The 18397-nt window shown below is 37.5% G+C and overlaps 3 protein-coding genes across 3 annotated transcripts; all 3 read right to left on the bottom strand.

The window, feature by feature from the left end:
* Nucleotides 1-1258: 1258 nt before the first annotated feature.
* On the bottom strand, nt 1259-15455 carry LOC137171647 (lymphocyte antigen 6S-like). The gene is made up of 4 exons (XM_067575689.1): nt 15057-15455; nt 3030-3135; nt 2807-2826; nt 1259-1450 (listed from the first exon to the last, which is right to left on the bottom strand). The coding sequence occupies exons 1-4, from the start codon at nt 15100-15102 to the stop codon at nt 1302-1304; spliced, it is 321 nt and encodes a 106-aa protein (XP_067431790.1). The 5' UTR covers nt 15103-15455; the 3' UTR covers nt 1259-1301.
* On the bottom strand, nt 7028-10711 carry LOC137201336 (uncharacterized). Its single transcript, XM_067616339.1, has 6 exons — nt 10345-10711; nt 10048-10188; nt 9775-9952; nt 8870-9662; nt 7498-7605; nt 7028-7356 (listed from the first exon to the last, which is right to left on the bottom strand). Exons 1-5 carry the CDS (start codon nt 10709-10711, stop codon nt 7594-7596), a joined length of 1491 nt encoding a protein of 496 aa, XP_067472440.1. The 3' UTR covers nt 7028-7356; nt 7498-7593.
* A 1406-nt stretch (nt 15456-16861) lies between the features above and the next one.
* On the bottom strand, nt 16862-18038 carry LOC137172394 (lymphocyte antigen 6G-like). Its single transcript, XM_067576802.1, has 3 exons — nt 17880-18038; nt 17326-17433; nt 16862-17183 (listed from the first exon to the last, which is right to left on the bottom strand). Exons 1-3 carry the CDS (start codon nt 17923-17925, stop codon nt 17035-17037), a joined length of 303 nt encoding a protein of 100 aa, XP_067432903.1. The 5' UTR covers nt 17926-18038; the 3' UTR covers nt 16862-17034.
* Between the last annotated feature and the right edge of the window lie 359 nt (nt 18039-18397).

Below are 18397 nucleotides of genomic sequence, written 5' to 3'. Positions count from 1 at the left end.
ACACATGTGTAGCATTTTAATCCACATGCTGTACAGAAATACAAATACTGTCACACACAGTTTCATATACTTCAGATATGAGGATCATCATGATACTGATTTCCACAAAAAAGAGGAAAAGAGGAAAAAATCATTAGATTAAACATATTTTTGTTTTAACCATTTTAAGTTCCTACCACTCAAAACATGGTGTTTCCTATTGCAAGCAGACACTCATCACCACAGTTCAGAAATGTTTCCAGTGAGAGAACATGAAAAGGGGAAAGGGAAAGAAAATGCAAAGGAGCTGCTAATTATGAATCCTTATGAACTTCCTACACTGTTGTTCCTCCTAAAAATCATAAAAAGAAATTTGTGTTGGCAAATGGTAATTTTAAAATGCGATCACTAGAAATATGTTGTCCAGTGAAAATGGTCAGAGAGTGTTTTTGTTACTTTAAACAAAACTGTGTTAAAAAACTGGAATTAGAAATTTTTCACATGACAATTGCGATATACTACATTTCACTCGGATGATTAAAATAATGTGTCTTTGTTTCAATAAATTAGGATGATATCAAACACAACTGACATCATTCTCACATTCATTAGCTGAATCATTTACAGGAACATTTCTTCTCATACAATTTTCAGTTGATTTACCTATAAAGGTTTAGTTTGAATGCGGAGCACACCAAATCTTTGCTGCATTTTATTTGTGTCTATGTGGAGAGAGTCAGTTGACCTTTAATGTTTTGCACTGCAGTAATGGTGTGAAAAGGGCATCAAACCAGGAAGTCAGAAATCTGTCTTTTATGCTGCTTTGTTAATCCTCAGGATCAACAACTAACCTCATAATTTATCAATTTGCTCATGATTGTTCATATTTTACATCGAGAGAGTCAGTTGAGCTTTTGGTGTTTTGCACTGTAGTTGTGGTATGAGAAGTATTAAAAGGGATAAAGCAGGTAGTCAGAAATCTGTCTTTTATTCTGCTTTGTTAATCAACAGGATCAACAACTAACTGTATAATGTATTAATTTGCACATGATTGTTCATATTTTATGTCGTGTTTTATCACTTTTCTTTCCAGTTAGGATCTCATGGAGGTCAAAACTCTGACAGCACTTGTAGTATATAGAACAACTATTGTTATTATAATTATTGTTATACCAATGTGTTTCGTCTTGTTGCCTTCATCAGGGTCATTAGTTAGGGTCTCATAACAAGGTTGTTCTTTGATGTAACTCAGAAAAAAAGTGAGAAAAAAAGTGCAGGATAGAAAATAACAACATATTTTAAGCTGTAGCTGTTGAAGAGCCTCAAAGAAAGAGAGTGATGATGGCTGAGGATACCAGCAGGAGGATGACACTGGGACCAGTAGGTATGGCATTGTTACACAAATCCCCTTCACAGCAACTTATGGGGCTTACACATGCATCACTATTGTGGCAGCTCTTGGTGGTTAAATCTGCAAGACATGGTGGAAAAATCTCAATTTCAACAACGGCCTCCAAGCATTCAGTACAGAAATATATCAACTCAGACTTGATCATCTCTTTGAAATGCTCAATAATTGCTATATTTAGTAATACTATGTAAGAACAACTTACACTCACCATTCACAACCACGGAGGAACAACGGTTTAACAAGTCAGGACAAGTTATGATCTCTGTGAAGGATTTAGAGTCAGCATCAGTGCATGTGTAGTATCTTAATCCGCATGCTGTACAGAAATACAAATACTGTCACACAAAGTAGTTTCATACACTTAAGATGTAACAATCATCATGATACTGATTTCCACAAGAAAGAGGAAAAAATCATCGGTTTAAGCATCTTTTTGTTTTAACAATTTTAAGCTTGCACTGCTCAAAAAGTGTCTTCCTACTGCAAGCAGACACTCATCACCACAGTTTCCTGTGAGCCACATTTCAGAAATGTTTCCAGTAAGAGAACATGAAGAGGAAAAGGAGAGAGAAAATGCAAAGGAACTGCTAATTATGAATCCTTATTTAGTTCCTACACTGCTGTTCCTCTTAAAAACAGAAAAAGAAATCTCTGTTGCCAAATGGTAATTTTAATGATAATAAAGACAAGAACTGAAAGTGATAAAATCATCGTTAGAAGCAGATAAAATCTTTTGTGTGATATGAATCCAATTTGCCATTTCTATGTACAAATTATAAAACAAATATTGTGAAAATATTGAGGTTTATCATTAAATTTATTTTCTTACATCTAGTTTTTCCACAAGTCTACAAGAAACACATATGAGTGATTCTATTCCAAATTATACATTTATTATTATCATTATCATTTTTAGAAATGTTGCTTTGATTTCTTTGTCAATGCCACGATGTGCAGGTTTTAAAAATTCCTCAACTTTGGCACCATCTTGTGACCTCCTGGTGGTAGTGAGTTTAAATTAATAACTAAATTTCAAATGTATCTTAAAACAATAGTCAGTTGCCCAAATGGGCATTAAAACAAGTTTTTCATTCTGTGATCCCTTCCTCATGCTCTTTCAATATAAGTGACAGGGGACAAAATCCACAGCTGTATCTTGTTTGCACAAGATAAAAAAAACTATCTTTGGGGACCTAAGGGGCTCTGTAGTTTCTTAAGTAAGTGATGAATGATAATATAAACAGCCTCTGTATTGCTGTAAATGAATAGTTGCAGCATTATCAAACTATACTGCTCAAAAAAACAAAACTATGTGATTGCTGAACTTCCTATTTTTATACAGTTTGGTGTTATGTGAAAAGCGTATTCTTCAAACATGTTGGTTTAACTTACAACCGATGAATTATCCAGGAGTACTGTTGGGAGGGTTTCCAAAGCTCAGGAGGTAAGAGAATTATTTGGTTACTTTAAACAAAACTGTGTGATCCTTAAAACTAGTTAAAAATATGAACATAATCAAAACTGGAAGTAGAATTTTTTCACATGACAATAGCAATATGCAGCATTTCAGTTGGATGATCATCTCTTTGAAATGCTCAATGTTATCTATATTTAGCAATACTATGTAAGAAAAATTTACCATTCAGATCCATGGAGGTGCAATGGTTTAAGCTGTGAGCACGTTATGACCTTTGTGCAGGATTTAGGGTCAGTGTCTGCACATGTGTAGCATTTTAATCCACATGCTGTATAGAAATGCAAAAACTGTCACACACAGTTTCATATATTTCAGATCTGAGGATCATCATGATTTTGATTTCCACAAAAAAGTAAGTTTACACCTTACGTGGTCAAATTTGACCCGTGTTTGAATTCATTATAAATCACTGAAAAAAACACTTATTATCATCCAGTAAAATGTTTTATCTGCTAAGTGACTTATTATTCATCCATAACAATAATAAATATATACTTATTTTGATATTTTATGAACCTTGCTGCAGCCCACAGGTTGGGCTCAGAGTACCATCTAGTGGGCTGCGGAGGCAGTGGTACTGCCAAATGGTTAAAATTATTTTTTCTGATAATTTACAAAGCTAGTCATTTTTATATCTAAATAAATAAAAACATCAAATTAAAATGCATAATTTAAAGGACCAGTTACATTTTAAGATCACCACGCCAATCACAACACATCATTAGGTAGTGACAAACTTGTTTTGCCACTGTTAGCTAGCTAGCTTTCTCTGTGGATTCTGCTGCAGAAGACATGTCTCTATCCACTGTGTTGGAAAATGAACTGATGGAACTATCAGCAAACAGCAGCCGAAGCTTCAGCTCACACAATTTGATGTTGCTTCATAATGGCTTCCAGTCAATATCTCTCTCTGTCAAAACGGGTCATCAAATTTCTGTTGCCTTTCACGACCACCTATTTATGTGAGTCAGGGTTTTTCATTGTGACACAAAGTGTCACAAAATCAAAGGCAAAGAGCAAACTGAAAGCAACTTGGATGCCACTCTGCGTGTCAGACTCTCAACCATCCCACCACGACTTGATCTAATTTTTCCCAGGAGCAAGCCCAGGAGTCTCACTTAGGGTAAACAGAATATTTATTTTGGTCATTACAGCTGACAGGTGACATAACACATATTTACAGCCCAGTTTTTTGTCATGTTATGTTTTTTTTTTGTTTGTTTGTTTGATTGTTTTTTTTCATTTATTTGGGAAGGTGGTCCTCGGAGCTTTTTTAACAATCAGAAGTGGGCCTTAAGTTACAAAAGGTTGAGAACCCCTGCCTTAGACCACATTTAACTTACAATGTACAAATAATTGTTAGTTTAAAATAGGCACAATTTATCTATTTTATTGCTTATGATGAACAGAACAGGCAATCATGAGATGATCTGATGAAACAAAATAAGTCCCAAAATAACTTGTTTTTGTTTTTTTGTACATTAAAATGAGCAATTATGTTTACATCTGTTTTGATATGGGTCAAAATTGACCACATATATTTTACTATGAAAAAAAGAGAAAAGTCAATTTAATTTCCAAAAACTACATTTCATTTTTGTCAATCACACAAGTGTCATATTGGGCATGGTGTGTGTGTGTCTGTCTGTGTGTCTGCCTGTGTGTTTGTGTGTGTGTGTGTGTGTGTGTCTGTCTGTGTGTCTGCCTGTGTGTTTGTGTGTGTGTGTGTGTGCGTGTGTCTGACTGTGTGTCTGCCTGTGTGTGTGTGTGTGTGTGTGTGTGTGTGTGTGTGTGTGTGTGTGTGTCTGTCTGTCTGTCTGTGTGTGTGTCTGTCTGTGTGTGTTGTGTCGGCTGTGTTGTGAGATGTGAGAAACAAAGAGCAAGAAAACCGCAGCATACTTGATGCATTATCAAACTATACTGCTCAAGAAAACAAAACTATGTGGTTGTTGAACTTCCTGTTTTTATACAGTGTGGTGTTATGTGAAAAGCATATGCTTCAAAAATGTTGGTTTAAGTTAAAACTGATGAATTATCCAGGAGGTCAGAGATTTTTTTTGTTACTTTAAACAAAACTGTGTGACCCTTAAACTAGTTAAAAAATATGAATATAATCAAAACTGGAATTATAAAATTTTCATGTGACAATAGCAATATGCTGAATTTCACTTGGATGGTCAAAATGATGTCTTTGTTTCAGTAACTTTGGATAATATAAAATGCAACTGACATAATTCTAACATGAACTGTATCATTTACAGGAAAAAAATTCAATTAATTTCAATTTTCAGTTGATTTACCTATCAAGATCATATATATATGCCATATTTCCTGTTTTACAGAAGAAAATATTTTTCGCTTGAATGTAGAGCACACCAAGCTGCTAATTATGAATTCTTACTAAGTTCCTACATTGTAGCTTCTCTGAAAACTGTGTTATAATATAATAGAATTATAATACTGTGTTCCACAGACCATCAAAGAATGCTGTTCACTGTTTGATAGATAGATAGATAGATAGATAGATAGATAGATAGATAGATAGATAGATAGATAGATAGATAGAGCTTTACTGTCTTTTTCAAGACAACGAAATTGCAGAACCCTCTAAAAGCACAGCACATGTAACAAAATAAAATAAACTAATAACAAGATAAACAACAAACAGATAAACATTGATTTAAAAAATTAAGAACATTAGACTATTACATGAAATAAATAGAGTGCAAAGTATATTAAAGTGCTGAACTTGTGTGAGGGGATAGAGGTAGAAGCAGCATTGTTTAGTAGAACCACAGCCCTGGGAAAGAAACTTGTTTTTCTTCCTGGAAGTCCAAGCTGCAATGTTTCTATATCTCCTTCCAGACGACAAGAAGTTGAACAGGTGGTGGTTCAGGTGGGATCGATCTTCATAATATTGTGAGCCCACTGCAGGCATCATGAAGTGTAGTCCGGTAGATGGGCCCGATGATTATCCTGTGCTGTGTTCACTATCCGCTGGAGAGGTTTTCTTTTGGCCTGATGGTAAACCACACTGTCATGCAGTATGTCAGTATTCTCTCAAGAGCACTGCAGCAAAAGTTCACAAGTTTGAAGTGTAAAAAGAAATAGGGGTGGTTTGGAAGTGGTGATGCATTGTGCAGAAGTACTTTGTGTGACAAGAAACCATGTGTGCTTTACAGGAAGCCTATGTGTCTATTAGTGTGCTTTGTTAACCCTCAGGATCAACAACTAAACATATAATTTGTTAATTTTCTCATGACTGTTCATTCTTTTTCTGTAAATAATGATGTGATCTGCCTAATACTTAAGAATAGTTGAAAATATGTACTAGAAGGGGAATTAGAAGGTTTCTACATGACAGCAGCAACATGCTGCATTTGATATGGATGTTTCAAACTTTCAGACCCACAAACTAAGTAGAGTAACTGATGGACATTTTCTTTTACTATCATTTTCAGTTGATTTACCTATAAAAGCCATCATATATATGCCATATTTCCCGTTTTACAAAAGAAAAAGGAATATTTTTCATTTAAATGTGGAGCACACCAAATCTTTGCTGCATCTTATTTGTGTCCAAAGCGGAGAGAGAGTTTGTGTGTGTGTGTGTGTGGGAGGGGTAGTCAGCTGAGGTTTCAATGCTTTGCACACCAGTTGTGGTGTGAAAAGTAAAAAAAAAGCACCAAATCAGGAAGTCAGCAATCAATTTTCTAGTCTGCTTTGTTAATTCTCAGGATCAACAACTAATTGTATAATTTATAAATTTTCTCATGATTGTTCATATTTTATGTCCTGTTTTATCACTCTTCTTTATCACTTCTTTCTAGTTAGGATCTCTAATAAAGCTGTTATTTGATGTAACACAGAGCATATATGTGTTAGTGCAGTATTTCCTGATTTATTTCTTATTTTTCCACCTCTAAAAAGGAAGTGTAGCTGTTTGAGGTGTTATGGAGATACAAGGTGTCTGAGGTAATGATGCATTATGCATATATTTATGTCTACTGGTGTTCTTTGTTAATCATCAGGATCAACAACTAACCACATAATTTATCAATTTTGTCAAGATTGTTCATACGTCATGTCCTGTTTTATCATGCACACTACTATTGTCTGTAAATAGTGATGTGAAATGCAGCTCGTAAGGAATAAAACAATTTAATGCTCAATCACATTGTGGTTTTATTGAAGGAATATCAATCTGTTGTCATTTCAATGTCATTTACAGCTTTTACATTAAAAATTGTTTATTCTTCCTGAGTTGTACAAGTTGGGTGAGAAAAAAAAGTGCAGGATAGAAATAACAACATATTTTAAGCTGTAGCTGCTGAAGAGCCTCAAAGAAAGAGAGTGATGATGGCTGAGGATACCAGCAGGAGGATGACACTGGGACCAGTAGGTATGGCATTGTTACACAAGTCCCCTTCACAGCAACTCATGGGGCTTGCACATGCATCACTATTGTGACAGCCCATGGTGATTAAACCTGCAAGACATGATGGCAAACCCTCAATTTCAACAACAGCCCCCGGGCATTTAGTACAGAAATATATCAATTCAGACTCGATTTTCTCTTTTAACACTCAATATTATCTATATTTAGTAATACTATGTAAGAACAACTTACCAGTCTCATTCTTGGAGAAACAACGGTTTGATTTGTCATCACAAACTACGTCCTTTTTGCAGCTTTTAGGCTCAGCCTTTTCACATGTGTAGCATTTTAATCCATGTGCTGTACAGAAATACAAATACTGTCGAACACAATTCTGATCTGAGGATCATCATGATGCTGATTTCGACAAAAAAGAGGGAAAAAAATCATCACTTTAAACAGATCTTTTTGTTTTAAACATTTTATGTCCCCACCTGTCAAAAAATAATGTTTCTTATTGCAAGCAGACACTCATAACCACAGTTTAGGCCAGCAGAAACATGGATTCTAGGGTTAGGTCCACCATAGGGGATATGTAGCCTGAACGAAGGGAGCGAATGCAGAGGCTGAGAAGGTCTGAAGTGAGTGGCAAGCGCCTAGCTGGGAGAGCCAGTTCCTGTTTACGCAGGCCTTTTATTAACATAGTAACGTGAGAATGGGAGGTTGAAGGACAATGGAAGCCGGTGACTAGTTTGATGAAGAAGTTGATTCCTGCTAAGTAGGTCTGGATGGTGGAGGACCATATTTTTTGGATGGAGTGAGCATGGGTGATGAAATTGCAGATGGACATGACGTCCAGAGAGGGAAATGACAGCTGGTAGGTGAAGTGATATGTCTTGAAGCAATTCCAGCCAGTTAGGTAGGCTGAGAGTGCTTGGGGTGAGACTGTTAAGGATTGCTTCTTGTGAAGCGTGAGAGTGGTTCGACAGCTGTGGAGCTAGTTGAATATTGTGGCTGAAAACGGTGGGATAGGTGTCAGGTGAAGGTCTGATTCTGGGGCCAAGTGTCTGAATTTCTGGAACGAGAAGCGAGACAATGAGTCAGCAATGCTGTTGTGATGACCAGGAACGTGGGCTGCCTGGAGGATGAACTGGTGTTGAGCTGAGAATAAGGTGAGTCTGCGCAGGAACTGCATGATGGCTAAAGAACAAGATCGACCTTTGTTCAGGATCTCTACGACTGCAGTGTTGGAGTGGATAAGTATGGAGTTCCTAGACCATTAGTGCCCCCAAAGAATGGCAGCTATTATGATGGGATACAGCTCGTGAAGTGTGGAGGAAGGAGATCGGGACTCTGAGACGAGGGATTCGTCTGGGCAGATGCGGAACAGTGGAAAAGGAGGGATATTGAACGGGCCTATCATGAAACCTTCTTTGACTTCTTTAGCCAACAGAGTGTCAACAGTGTGAGGTTCTGCAAGAGCAGACTGGAGGTTGTGACAGACATATGAATTGTAAGGGAGAACTGCCATACTGGGATGGAAACCGTGTGTGAAGCCATCTATGAGAAAATGAACAAGCTGTCTATCAGGATGGTTTTGTAGAGCAGTGGCAAGGACATTTACCTTAACTGGGGTGCTGAGGTGCTGTACCAGTTGGTCTGCAGCTGTGGTTGGATTGTGGGGGCAGGTGCTCCTGGCATGCGCACCGCCGCAGAAGGAGCAGACATGCAGGAGGCGGCAGTTGGAAAGAGCGCAGCCCAGGTAGTTGAAATTGTTGCACACCATCCTGCCACCCTGGTAAAGGATCGGCCTTCCGCGTCTGTCGACCCCCTTTGGCATGGGGACATTGACCGAAGGACGTATGTTAACGGGCCAAGGAATGATGGGAGGTGGGGGTGCGGCAGGTGACAGGCGGTTGAAGACTGAGAGGGACGTGTGGGCTGCAAATATGCGGCAGTAGAGTTCGGAGTCGAGGGTGCCCCAGTACGTTCCCTGGTTAAACTGTTGTATTCGGCCAGCTGCCTGGTTGCCGAAGTGCACATGGTAACTGTAGAACCCTGTCCCTCCAAAGCGTAAAGCCATGTCCAGCACAATGGATAGATATTCGTCCAGCTCTGCTCTCCGTATGGGAAAAGCAGAGCAAATAACGTCATGGTAAAGGGAAAAAGCGAAGGCAAATTCTGTGGGGGTTAGATCTTTAGACTGTGAGGGTGAGTGGCGGAGTTGCACGGAGCCGAAGTTTGTCTGCACTTCTCTGATCTGATTAGTGTCGATGACCGATGGCTTAAGGAGCTGGGCTAAATCTATGTAATTACCAGAGAGAATCTGTTGGCGTAGTGCAGGAGAGACAGGAGAAGGGCGATAGACAGATGAAGCTGGCTGCACAGGTGGTGCTGCTGTGGCAAGGGTGAAATTGCTGGCACAATAAGAAAATACATTTGGGCGTTGGGGAAGGGATGGGGTGGGGAAGGGGAAGGGAGGGGGAAAGGATAGACTAGTTGGTAGTGAAGGAGGGGGTTGGAGATCACCGAGTTGGTTGGCCTGTGGTGGGACCGCTTGAGTTGCTGACTGAGGCTCTCCTGCTGCTGCGGTGGCTATTGCAGAAAAAGGAGGAGCAGAAGCCGTGTGGCTGGGAATGGCTGAAGGAAGGGTAGAGGAAGGGATGACGGAATGAAAGGATGTATGTGCACAGGGATTTTGTGAAGCCTGTGAAGACAGGGATGAAAAGAAAGCTGAAATCATTTGAGAAAATTCAGAAACAGGGGGAGCCGGCACAGGGGGACATACAACCTGGCCCCCACCAGAGGGAGCTGATGGTGTGGGCTGTGGCTGAGGCAGCGACGGCCCGATGACGTCATGGCTGACGACACCGGCGGTCGGTGGCTCAGGTGAGGAAGCCGGAAGTGCGAGAGGTATGGCGTTTGTTGCTGCGTCGATGGAGGCTGAATACAGTCGAAAAAGTGTGGCTTTGTTTGCGTTGCGGTGAAATGGGATGCCCTCGCTCCGCAGGAAACGTTGGAGGCGAGCAACAGTCCAGTGTTTGATGTTGGGCTCGGCTTGAGAACGCGGAGACTACCGACTCGCAGCTGATGGCGCACCGCGGGTGCGCCATGGTGAAGAGCCGGGAGCTGGGAGCCTAGGCGATGGGGTCAGCTGCCGATGAGGAGAGGGTTGGAGCTGGCTCCTACGACCCTGCCCGTGGCATCTGATCCTCGCTGAAGGAGGAGAGGAGGCTTGAGATCTGCGGGTCTTGGCTGTTGGAGTCGGAGAGATCTCGTTGGTGAAGCTTGAACGGTAGAGACGCTGGCGGGTCTGAGGTATGCTGACCACCGACCTCAAGCGACTACGCCGGCGTGTTTGGCTGTAATCTGGGTGCTGCTGCGGGTCTGGTGGACCGGTGTCGAACAGATCGTCAAACGTATCGCCGTCTGAATCGGTCGGGTGGATTTGCAGTTTCGGATTCATGGTAGGTAGATGATCTTTACCTTTTGTCTTGTTTGAATAGACGTTTAGGCGTTTAGGCGACAAGCGCGTTCTGTCTGAGCTCGAGAAATCTGAGACAAACAGGGTAGGACGGGTTGACCCGGCATAAGTGGGCTTGGCAGGTGATTAGAGGTGTGGGTGAGGCTGGTTCTGCTCCCGAACCTAAGTAAACCGGTTAACTACATTAACGACAAGAACTGAAAGTGATAAAGTCATCTTTACTAGCAGATAAAATCTCTCTTGTGTCATATGAATCCAATTTGCCATTTCTATGTACAAATTATAAAACAAATATTGTGAAAATATTGAGGTTTATCATGAAATTTATTTTCTTACTATAGTTCCTCTAGTTTCTCTACAAGTCTGCAAGAAACACATATGAGTGATCCTATTCCAAATTATACATTTATTATTATCATTATCATTTTTAGAAATGTTGCATTGATTTATTTGTCAATGCCACGATGTGTAGGTTTTGAAAATTCATTACTTTGGCACCATCTTGTGACCTTCTGGTGGTAGTGAGTTTAGTGGAAGTGGAAGTGTTTATTACTGAGCCCCTTAAAGGATAGGTTCACAAAATTTCAAATGTATCTTAAAACAATAGTCAGGTGCCCAAATGGGCATTAAAACAAGTTTGTCATGCTGACCCAAAACACTAATAAATGTAAATTTTAATTTTTTTTTATAGGCATTAAAAAAAAAAAGATCAAAATGTGTTTTATTGTATTCAGTAGGCCATTGTAGAGGATATAATGAAGCCTTGTTCTGATCAGAAAATTATAACTAAACTTGAAACACCTGAACACTATTGGAAGGTTGAACCGTTTTATGTTCCCATCACACCAAAGTGATGTTTCCTTTTGCAAACAGACACTCATCATCACCACAGTTTGTGGTTAACCACAGTTCAGAAATGTTTCCAGTTCCTACACTATTGTTCCAGAAAAAGAAATTTGCGTTGCCAAATGGTAATTTTAAAATCCGATCACTGTTAAAAATATTTCCATTCTTTTGTGTTAATCAAAGAAACATCTTTAAACTCATTCGTTCATGTAATAATAATAATAATAATAATAATAATAATAATAATAAAAATCCCTGTCACTCTTCTCTAACTTATGGACACCACTGCCTTTTTCAGATTCTACAATAACTGACCACATATACTTTCTTATGAAAAAAAGTCAATTGGTGTGTGTGTGTGCCTGACTGTGTGTCTGACTGTGTGTCTGCCTGTGTGTATGTGTGTGTTTGTGTGTGTGTGTTGTGAGATGTGAGAAACAAAGAGCAAGAAAGCCGCAGCATACTTGACGCATTATCAAACTATTCTGGGGGGGGGGGGGGTGCGTGCGTGGGATCATATTTGCAGCATGCCACTCTACAACTGAATCCAATGCAATAGTCTTTCTTTGCATGAAACATAATTTTAATATCATTACACAATATTATTATACTATTTTATAGGATTTTATTACTATTATATTGTTTTATTGTAATTATTGTTATTCATGAAGGTTTGGCAACATTTACTGTGTATTTCACTGCACAAACAACCCATAATTACTACTAGGTGACACTCATCACCACAGTTTAGAAATGTTTCCAGTGAGAGAACATGAAGAGGAGAGCGAGAAAGAAAACGCAAAGGAACTTCACTAAAAGATGTCTTTTTTTAAAAAAAAAAAGGCATTAAAAAAACAAAACAAAACAAAAAGATCAAAATGTGTTCAGTGTTCATGTGTTTTATTGTATTCAGTAGGCCATTGTAGAGGATATAATGAAGCCTTGTTCTGATCAGAAAATAATAACTAAACTTGAAACACCTGAACACTATTGGAAGGTTAAACCATTTTATGTTCCCACCACACCAAAGTGATGTTTCATATTGCAAACAGACACTCATCACCACAGTTTGTCCTCAGTCACCGTCAGAAAAGTTTCCAGTTCCTACACTGTTGTCCCTCTTAAAAACAGAATAAGAAATCTGCATTGGAAGGTCATTTTAAAATCCGTTCACTGTTAAAAATATTTCCATCCTTTGGTGTTAATCAAATAAACATCTTTATCCTCATTCATTTATATAACAAAAAACAAAAATAATAATCCCTGTCACACTTCTCAAAATTATTGACACCACTGCTTTTCAGATTCTACAATAACTGGCCGCTTATACTTTCCTATGAAAAAAGGAGAAAAGTCAATTCAGTTTTCAAAAATAACATTTCATTTTGGTCAGTCACTCAATAAGTGTCGTCTCCGGGCATGGTGTGTGTGTGTGTGTGTGTGTGTGTGTTGTGCTAGGTGTGTGGTGAGATGTGAGAAATAAAGCGAGAAAGCTGCAACCCATGTACTGCTATACTGCTGGGGGACAGGTGATGCATATGTTGAAGTGGTGTTGCATATGTCGAAGTGGTGTTGCATTGTACTGCAGTACTTTGTGTAAAAAGAGGCTTAAAAAGAGGAAGTCTGAAAACTTTATGTCTACTGGTGTTCTTTGTTAATCATCAGGATCAAAAACTAACTGTATAATGTATTAATTTCCACATGATTGTTTATATTTTATGTTGTGTTTTATCACTTTTCTTTCTAGTTTGGATCTCATGGAGGTCAAAACTCCGACAGCACTTGTAGTATGTAGAACAACTTTATTGTTAGACCAATGAGTTTCAGCTTGTTGCCTTCATCAGGGTCGTTAGTTAGGGTCTCATAACAAGGTTGTTCTTTGATGTAACACAGAGCATATGAAAAATAAACAATTTAAGAGTCAATCATAGGTATTTTAATTGAACAAACATGGATGTGTTAGTGCAGTATTTCTTGATTTCTCCTTGTTTTTTCCTCTAAAAAACAAAGTGTAGCTTAATACTGTGTTCTACTGAACATCAAAGAATGATATTTGCAGGTTGAGGTGCATGAAGAAATTGGGGTCATATGTTAGAAGTGTTGTTGCATTGTACCGCAGTACTTTGTGTAAAAAGAGGCTTAAAAAGAGGAAGTCTGAAATCTTTGTGTCTACTGGTGTGCTTTATTAATCACCAGGATCAACAACTAACCACAGGATTTATTAATGTTCTCATGATTGTTCATACTGTATGTCCAGTTTTATCATTCATGTTATTATTTTATATAAATAGTCATGTGAAATGTAGCTTGCAAGAAATAAAACAATTTAATGCTCAATCATATTGTGGTTTTATTGAAGTAATATCAATCTGTTGTCATTTCAATGTCATTTACAGCTTTTACATTAAAAATTGTTTATTCTTCCTGAGTTGTACAAGTTGGGTGAGAAAAAAAAGTGCAGGATAGAAATAACAACATATTTTAAGCTGTAGCTGCTGAAGAGCCTCAAAGAAAGAGAGTGATGATGGCTGAGGATACCAGCAGGAGGATGGCACTGGGACCAGTAGGTATGGCATTGTTACACAAGTCCCCTTCACAGCAACTCATGGGGCTTGCACATGCATCACCACTGTGGCAGCCCATGGTGATTAAACCTGCAAGACATGATGGCAAACCCTCAATTTCAACAACAGCCCCCGGTCATTTAGTACAGAAATATATCAATTCAGACTCGATTTTCTCTTTTAACACTCAATATTAGCTATATTTAGTAATACTATGTAAGAACAACTTACCAGTCTCATTCTTGGAGAAACAACGGTGTGATTTGTCATCACAGACTACGTCCTCTGTGCAGCTTTTAGGCTTAGCCATTTCACATTTGTAGCACTTTAATCCATGTGCTGTAGAGAAATACAAATACTGTCAAACACAATTCAAATACTTAAGATCTGAGGATCATCATGATACTGATTTCGACAAAAAAGAGGGAAAAAAATCATCACTTTAAACAGATCTTTTTGTTTTAAACATTTTATGTCCCCACCTGTCAAAAAATAATGTTTCTTATTGCAAGCAGACACTCATCACCACAGTTTAGTGCATTGTGTCCTCAATCACTCTCAGAAATGTTCCCAGTTAGAGAATTGGATGAGGAACTTGCTTATTATGAGTCCTTGTTAAGTTCCTACACTGTAGCTCCTCTCAAAAAACAGAAAAAGAAATTTGCGCTGCCAAATGGTAATTGTAAAATCCGATCAGTGTTAAAAAATATTTCCATCGTTTTATGTTAATCAAATAAACATCTTTAATCTCATTGATTCATATAATAATAAACAAAAATAATATTCCCTGTCACTCGTCTCTAAGTTACAGACACCACTTCATTTTTCAGATTCTACAATAATCTTTTAACATTAATACATTTCATTTCTGTGTAACAACGTCCAACCAAAGCATGTGAATCATGAGCTTTTCTTACCTGTAGACAGAGTCAGAAACAGGATCAGAGCTCCATAAAGCTGCATCGTGAACAGATTGTCAAACGTATGAGAGGAGAACTGGAGAGAAGATGTGAACTCTTCTAAAGTCTTCCTTTATCAGTCCAACCTGTCAGTTTTATTTCAGAACTTTAACACTTTAATTTCCTCACAGTCTCCTCCCCAAGTGAATGTCAGCCCTAAAAGTGACCTCCTCTTATCTGAGACAGCCATCTTACATGTACTCTTGTGTAAATAAAGACAAGAATTGAAAGTGATAAAGTCATCTTTAGTAGCAGATAAAATCTCTTCCGTGTGATTTGAATCCAATTTGCCATTTCTATGTACAAATTATAAAACAAATATTGTGAGAATATTGAGGTTTATCATGAAATTTATTTTCTTACTGTAGTTCATCTAGTTTCTCTACAAGTCTGCAAGAAAGACACATACATATGAGTGATTCTTTTCTAAATTATACATTTATTATTATCATTATCATTTTTAGAAATGTTGCATTGATTTATTTATCAAGGTCACGATGTGTAGGTTTTGAAAATTCATTACTTTGGCACCATCTTGTGACCTTCTGGTGGTAGTGAGTTTAAATATTAAAGTGGAAGTATTTATTACTGAGCCCCTTAAAGGATAGGTTCACTAAATTTCAAGTGTATCTTAAAACAATAGTCAGGTGCCCAAATGAGCATTAAAACAAGTTTTTCATGCTGTAATCATTCCTCCTGTTCATATTGGCCATTAGAAGATCCGTTCCTAAAGCTCTTTTAATGTAAGTGAAGGGGACAAAACCTTGGATAATGTCAAATGCAACTGACATAATTCTCACTTGTAAACTACATTAATTGTATCATTTGCAGGAAAATTTCTTCTATTAATATTGCCAGTTGATTTACACATATAGATTATCATATATGCTGTAGGCCTTCCTTCTATTTTACAGATAAATTAATATTTTTTCATTTGAATGTAGGGCACACCAAATCTTATTTTATTTATGTCTAATTTGGAGAGAGTCAGTTGAGCTTTTGGTGTTTTGCACTGCAGTTGTGGTGTGAGAAGTATTCAACGGCATCAAACCAGGAAGTCAGAAATCTGTCTTTTATTTTGCTTTGTTAATCATCAGGATCAAAAACTAACTGTATAATGTATTAATTTCCACATGATTGTTCATATTTTATGTTGTGTTTTATCACTTTTCTTTCTAGTTTGGATCTCATGGAGGACAAAACTCCGACAGCACTTGTAGTATGTAGAACAACTTTATTGTTAGACCAATGAGTTTCAGCTTGTTGCCTTCATCAGGGTCGTTAGTTAGGGTCTCATAACAAGGTTGTTCTTTGATGTAACACAGAGCATATAAAAATAAACAATTTAATAGTCAATCATAGGTATTTTAATTGAACAAACATGGATGTGTTAGTGCAGTATTTCTTGATTTCTCCTTGTTTTTTCCTCTAAAAACAAAGTGTAGCTTAATACTGTGTTCTACTGAACATCAAAGAATGATATTTGCAGGTTGAGGTGCATGAAGAAATTGGGGTCATATGTTAGAAGTGTTGTTGCATTGTACTGCAGTACTTTGTGTAAAAAGAGGCTTAAAAAGAGGAAGTCTGAAATCTTTGTGTCTACTGGTGTGCTTTATTAATCACCAGGATCAACAACTAACCACATGATTTATTTAATATTCTCATGATTGTTCATACTGTATGTCCAGTTTTATCATTCATGTTATTATTTTATATAAATAGTCATGTGAAATGTAGCTTGCAAGAAATAAAACAATTTAACGCTCAATCATATTGTGGTTTTATTGAAGGAATATCAATCTGTTGTCATTTCAATGTCATTTACAGCTTTTACATTAAAAATTGTTTATTCTTCCTGAGTTGTACAAGTTGGGTGAGAAAAAAAAGTGCAGGATAGAAATAACAACATATTTTAAGCTGTAGCTGCTGAAGAGCCTCAAAGAAAGAGAGTGATGATGGCTGAGGATACCAGCAGGAGGATGACACTGGGACCAGTAGGTATGGCATTGTTACACAAGTCCCCTTCACAGCAACTCATGGGGCTTACACAGAAATTACTGACTTGGCAGCCCTTTGTGATTACACCTGCAAGACATGATGGAAGAACTTCAATTTCAACAACAGCCTCCATGCATTTGGAACAGAAATATATCCGCTCAGACTTGATCATCTCTTTGAAATGCTCAGTATTAGATATATTTAGTAATACTATGTAAGAACAACTTACCACTAACATTCAGAGAGAAACAACGGTTGGAGCTGTCAGGACAAGTTAGGACTTCTGTGCAGGATTTAGGGTCGGTGGTTACACATGTGTAGCATCTTAATCCACATGCTGTACAGAAATACAAATACTGTCACACACAGTTTCATATACTTCAGATCTGAGGATCATCATGATACTGATTTCCACAAAAAAAGAGAAAAAAATCATCAGTTTAAACAGATTTTAAACCCTCCTATTGTGTTTGTAAAGGGTTTATACCTTATGATGATCTGATAAAAATAAAAACAGAAAAAAAAAATTGTGTTGCCAAATGGTAATTGTAAAATCCGATCAGTGTTAAAAAACATTTTCATCGTTTTATGTTAATCAAATAAACATCTTTAATCTCATTGATTCATATAATAATAAACAAAAATAATATTCCCTGTCACTCGTCTCTAAGTTACAGACACCACTTCATTTTTCAGATTCTACAACAACCTTTTAACATTAATACATTTCACTTCTGTGTAACAACGTCCAGCCAAAGCATGTGAAACACGAGCTTTTCTTACCTGTAGACAGAGTCAGAAACAGGATCAGAGCTCCATAAAGCTGCATCGTGAACAGATTGTCAAACGTATGAGAGGAGAACTGGAGAGAGGATGTGAACTCTTCTAAAGTCTTCCTTTATCAGTCCAACCTGTCAGTTTTCTTCCAGAACTTTAACACTTTCATTTCCTCACAGTCTCCTCCCCAAGTGAATGTCAGCCCTAAAACTCATCTTATCTGAGACAGCCATCTTACATGTACTCTTGTGTAAATAAAGACAAGAACTGAACGTGATAAAGTCATCTTTACTAGCAGATAAAATCTCTTCTGTGTGATTTGAATCCAATTTGCCATTTCTATGTACAAAGTATAAAACAAATATTGTGAGAATATTGAGGTTTATCATGAAATTTATTTTCTTACTGTAGTTCATCTAGTTTCTCTACAAGTCTGCAAGAAAGACATATACATATGAGTGATTCTATTCTAAATTATACATTTATTATTATTATTATTATTATTTTTAGAAATGTTGCTTTGT

Source organism: Thunnus thynnus, chromosome 2 (genome assembly GCF_963924715.1).
Source record: "Thunnus thynnus chromosome 2, fThuThy2.1, whole genome shotgun sequence".
In the NCBI taxonomy this organism is placed as follows: Eukaryota; Metazoa; Chordata; class Actinopteri; order Scombriformes; family Scombridae; genus Thunnus; species Thunnus thynnus.
Note: the sequence above shows the minus strand (reverse complement) of the source record. Positions and strands in the feature narration are given on the sequence as shown.

What these genes read in the sequence shown, in the direction of transcription:
- LOC137201336 (XM_067616339.1), bottom strand. Translation starts at nt 10,711, where the DNA reads ATGAATCCGAAACTGCAAATCCACCCGACCGATTCAGACGGCGATACG. An exon ending in CACACCATCAGCTCCCTCTG is followed by an intron (nt 9,953 to 10,047) that starts GTGGGGGCCAGG and finishes CTGTCTTCACAG; the next exon opens with GCTTCACAAAATCCCTGTGC. An exon ending in ACCACAGGCCAACCAACTCG is followed by an intron (nt 9,663 to 9,774) that starts GTGATCTCCAAC and finishes TTATTGTGCCAG; the next exon opens with CAATTTCACCCTTGCCACAG.
- LOC137171647 (XM_067575689.1), bottom strand. Translation starts at nt 15,102, where the DNA reads ATGCAGCTTTATGGAGCTCTGATCCTGTTTCTGACTCTGTCTACAG. An exon ending in CACCTCCATGGATCTGAATG is followed by an intron (nt 2,827 to 3,029) that starts GTAAATTTTTCT and finishes TTACCTCCTGAG; the next exon opens with CTTTGGAAACCCTCCCAACA. An exon ending in CTTTGGAAACCCTCCCAACA is followed by an intron (nt 1,451 to 2,806) that starts GTACTCCTGGAT and finishes CATGTCTTGCAG; the next exon opens with ATTTAACCACCAAGAGCTGC.
- LOC137172394 (XM_067576802.1), bottom strand. Translation starts at nt 17,925, where the DNA reads ATGCAGCTTTATGGAGCTCTGATCCTGTTTCTGACTCTGTCTACAG. An exon ending in GTTTCTGACTCTGTCTACAG is followed by an intron (nt 17,434 to 17,879) that starts GTAAGAAAAGCT and finishes ATTTCTGTACAG; the next exon opens with CATGTGGATTAAGATGCTAC. An exon ending in TTTCTCTCTGAATGTTAGTG is followed by an intron (nt 17,184 to 17,325) that starts GTAAGTTGTTCT and finishes CATGTCTTGCAG; the next exon opens with GTGTAATCACAAAGGGCTGC.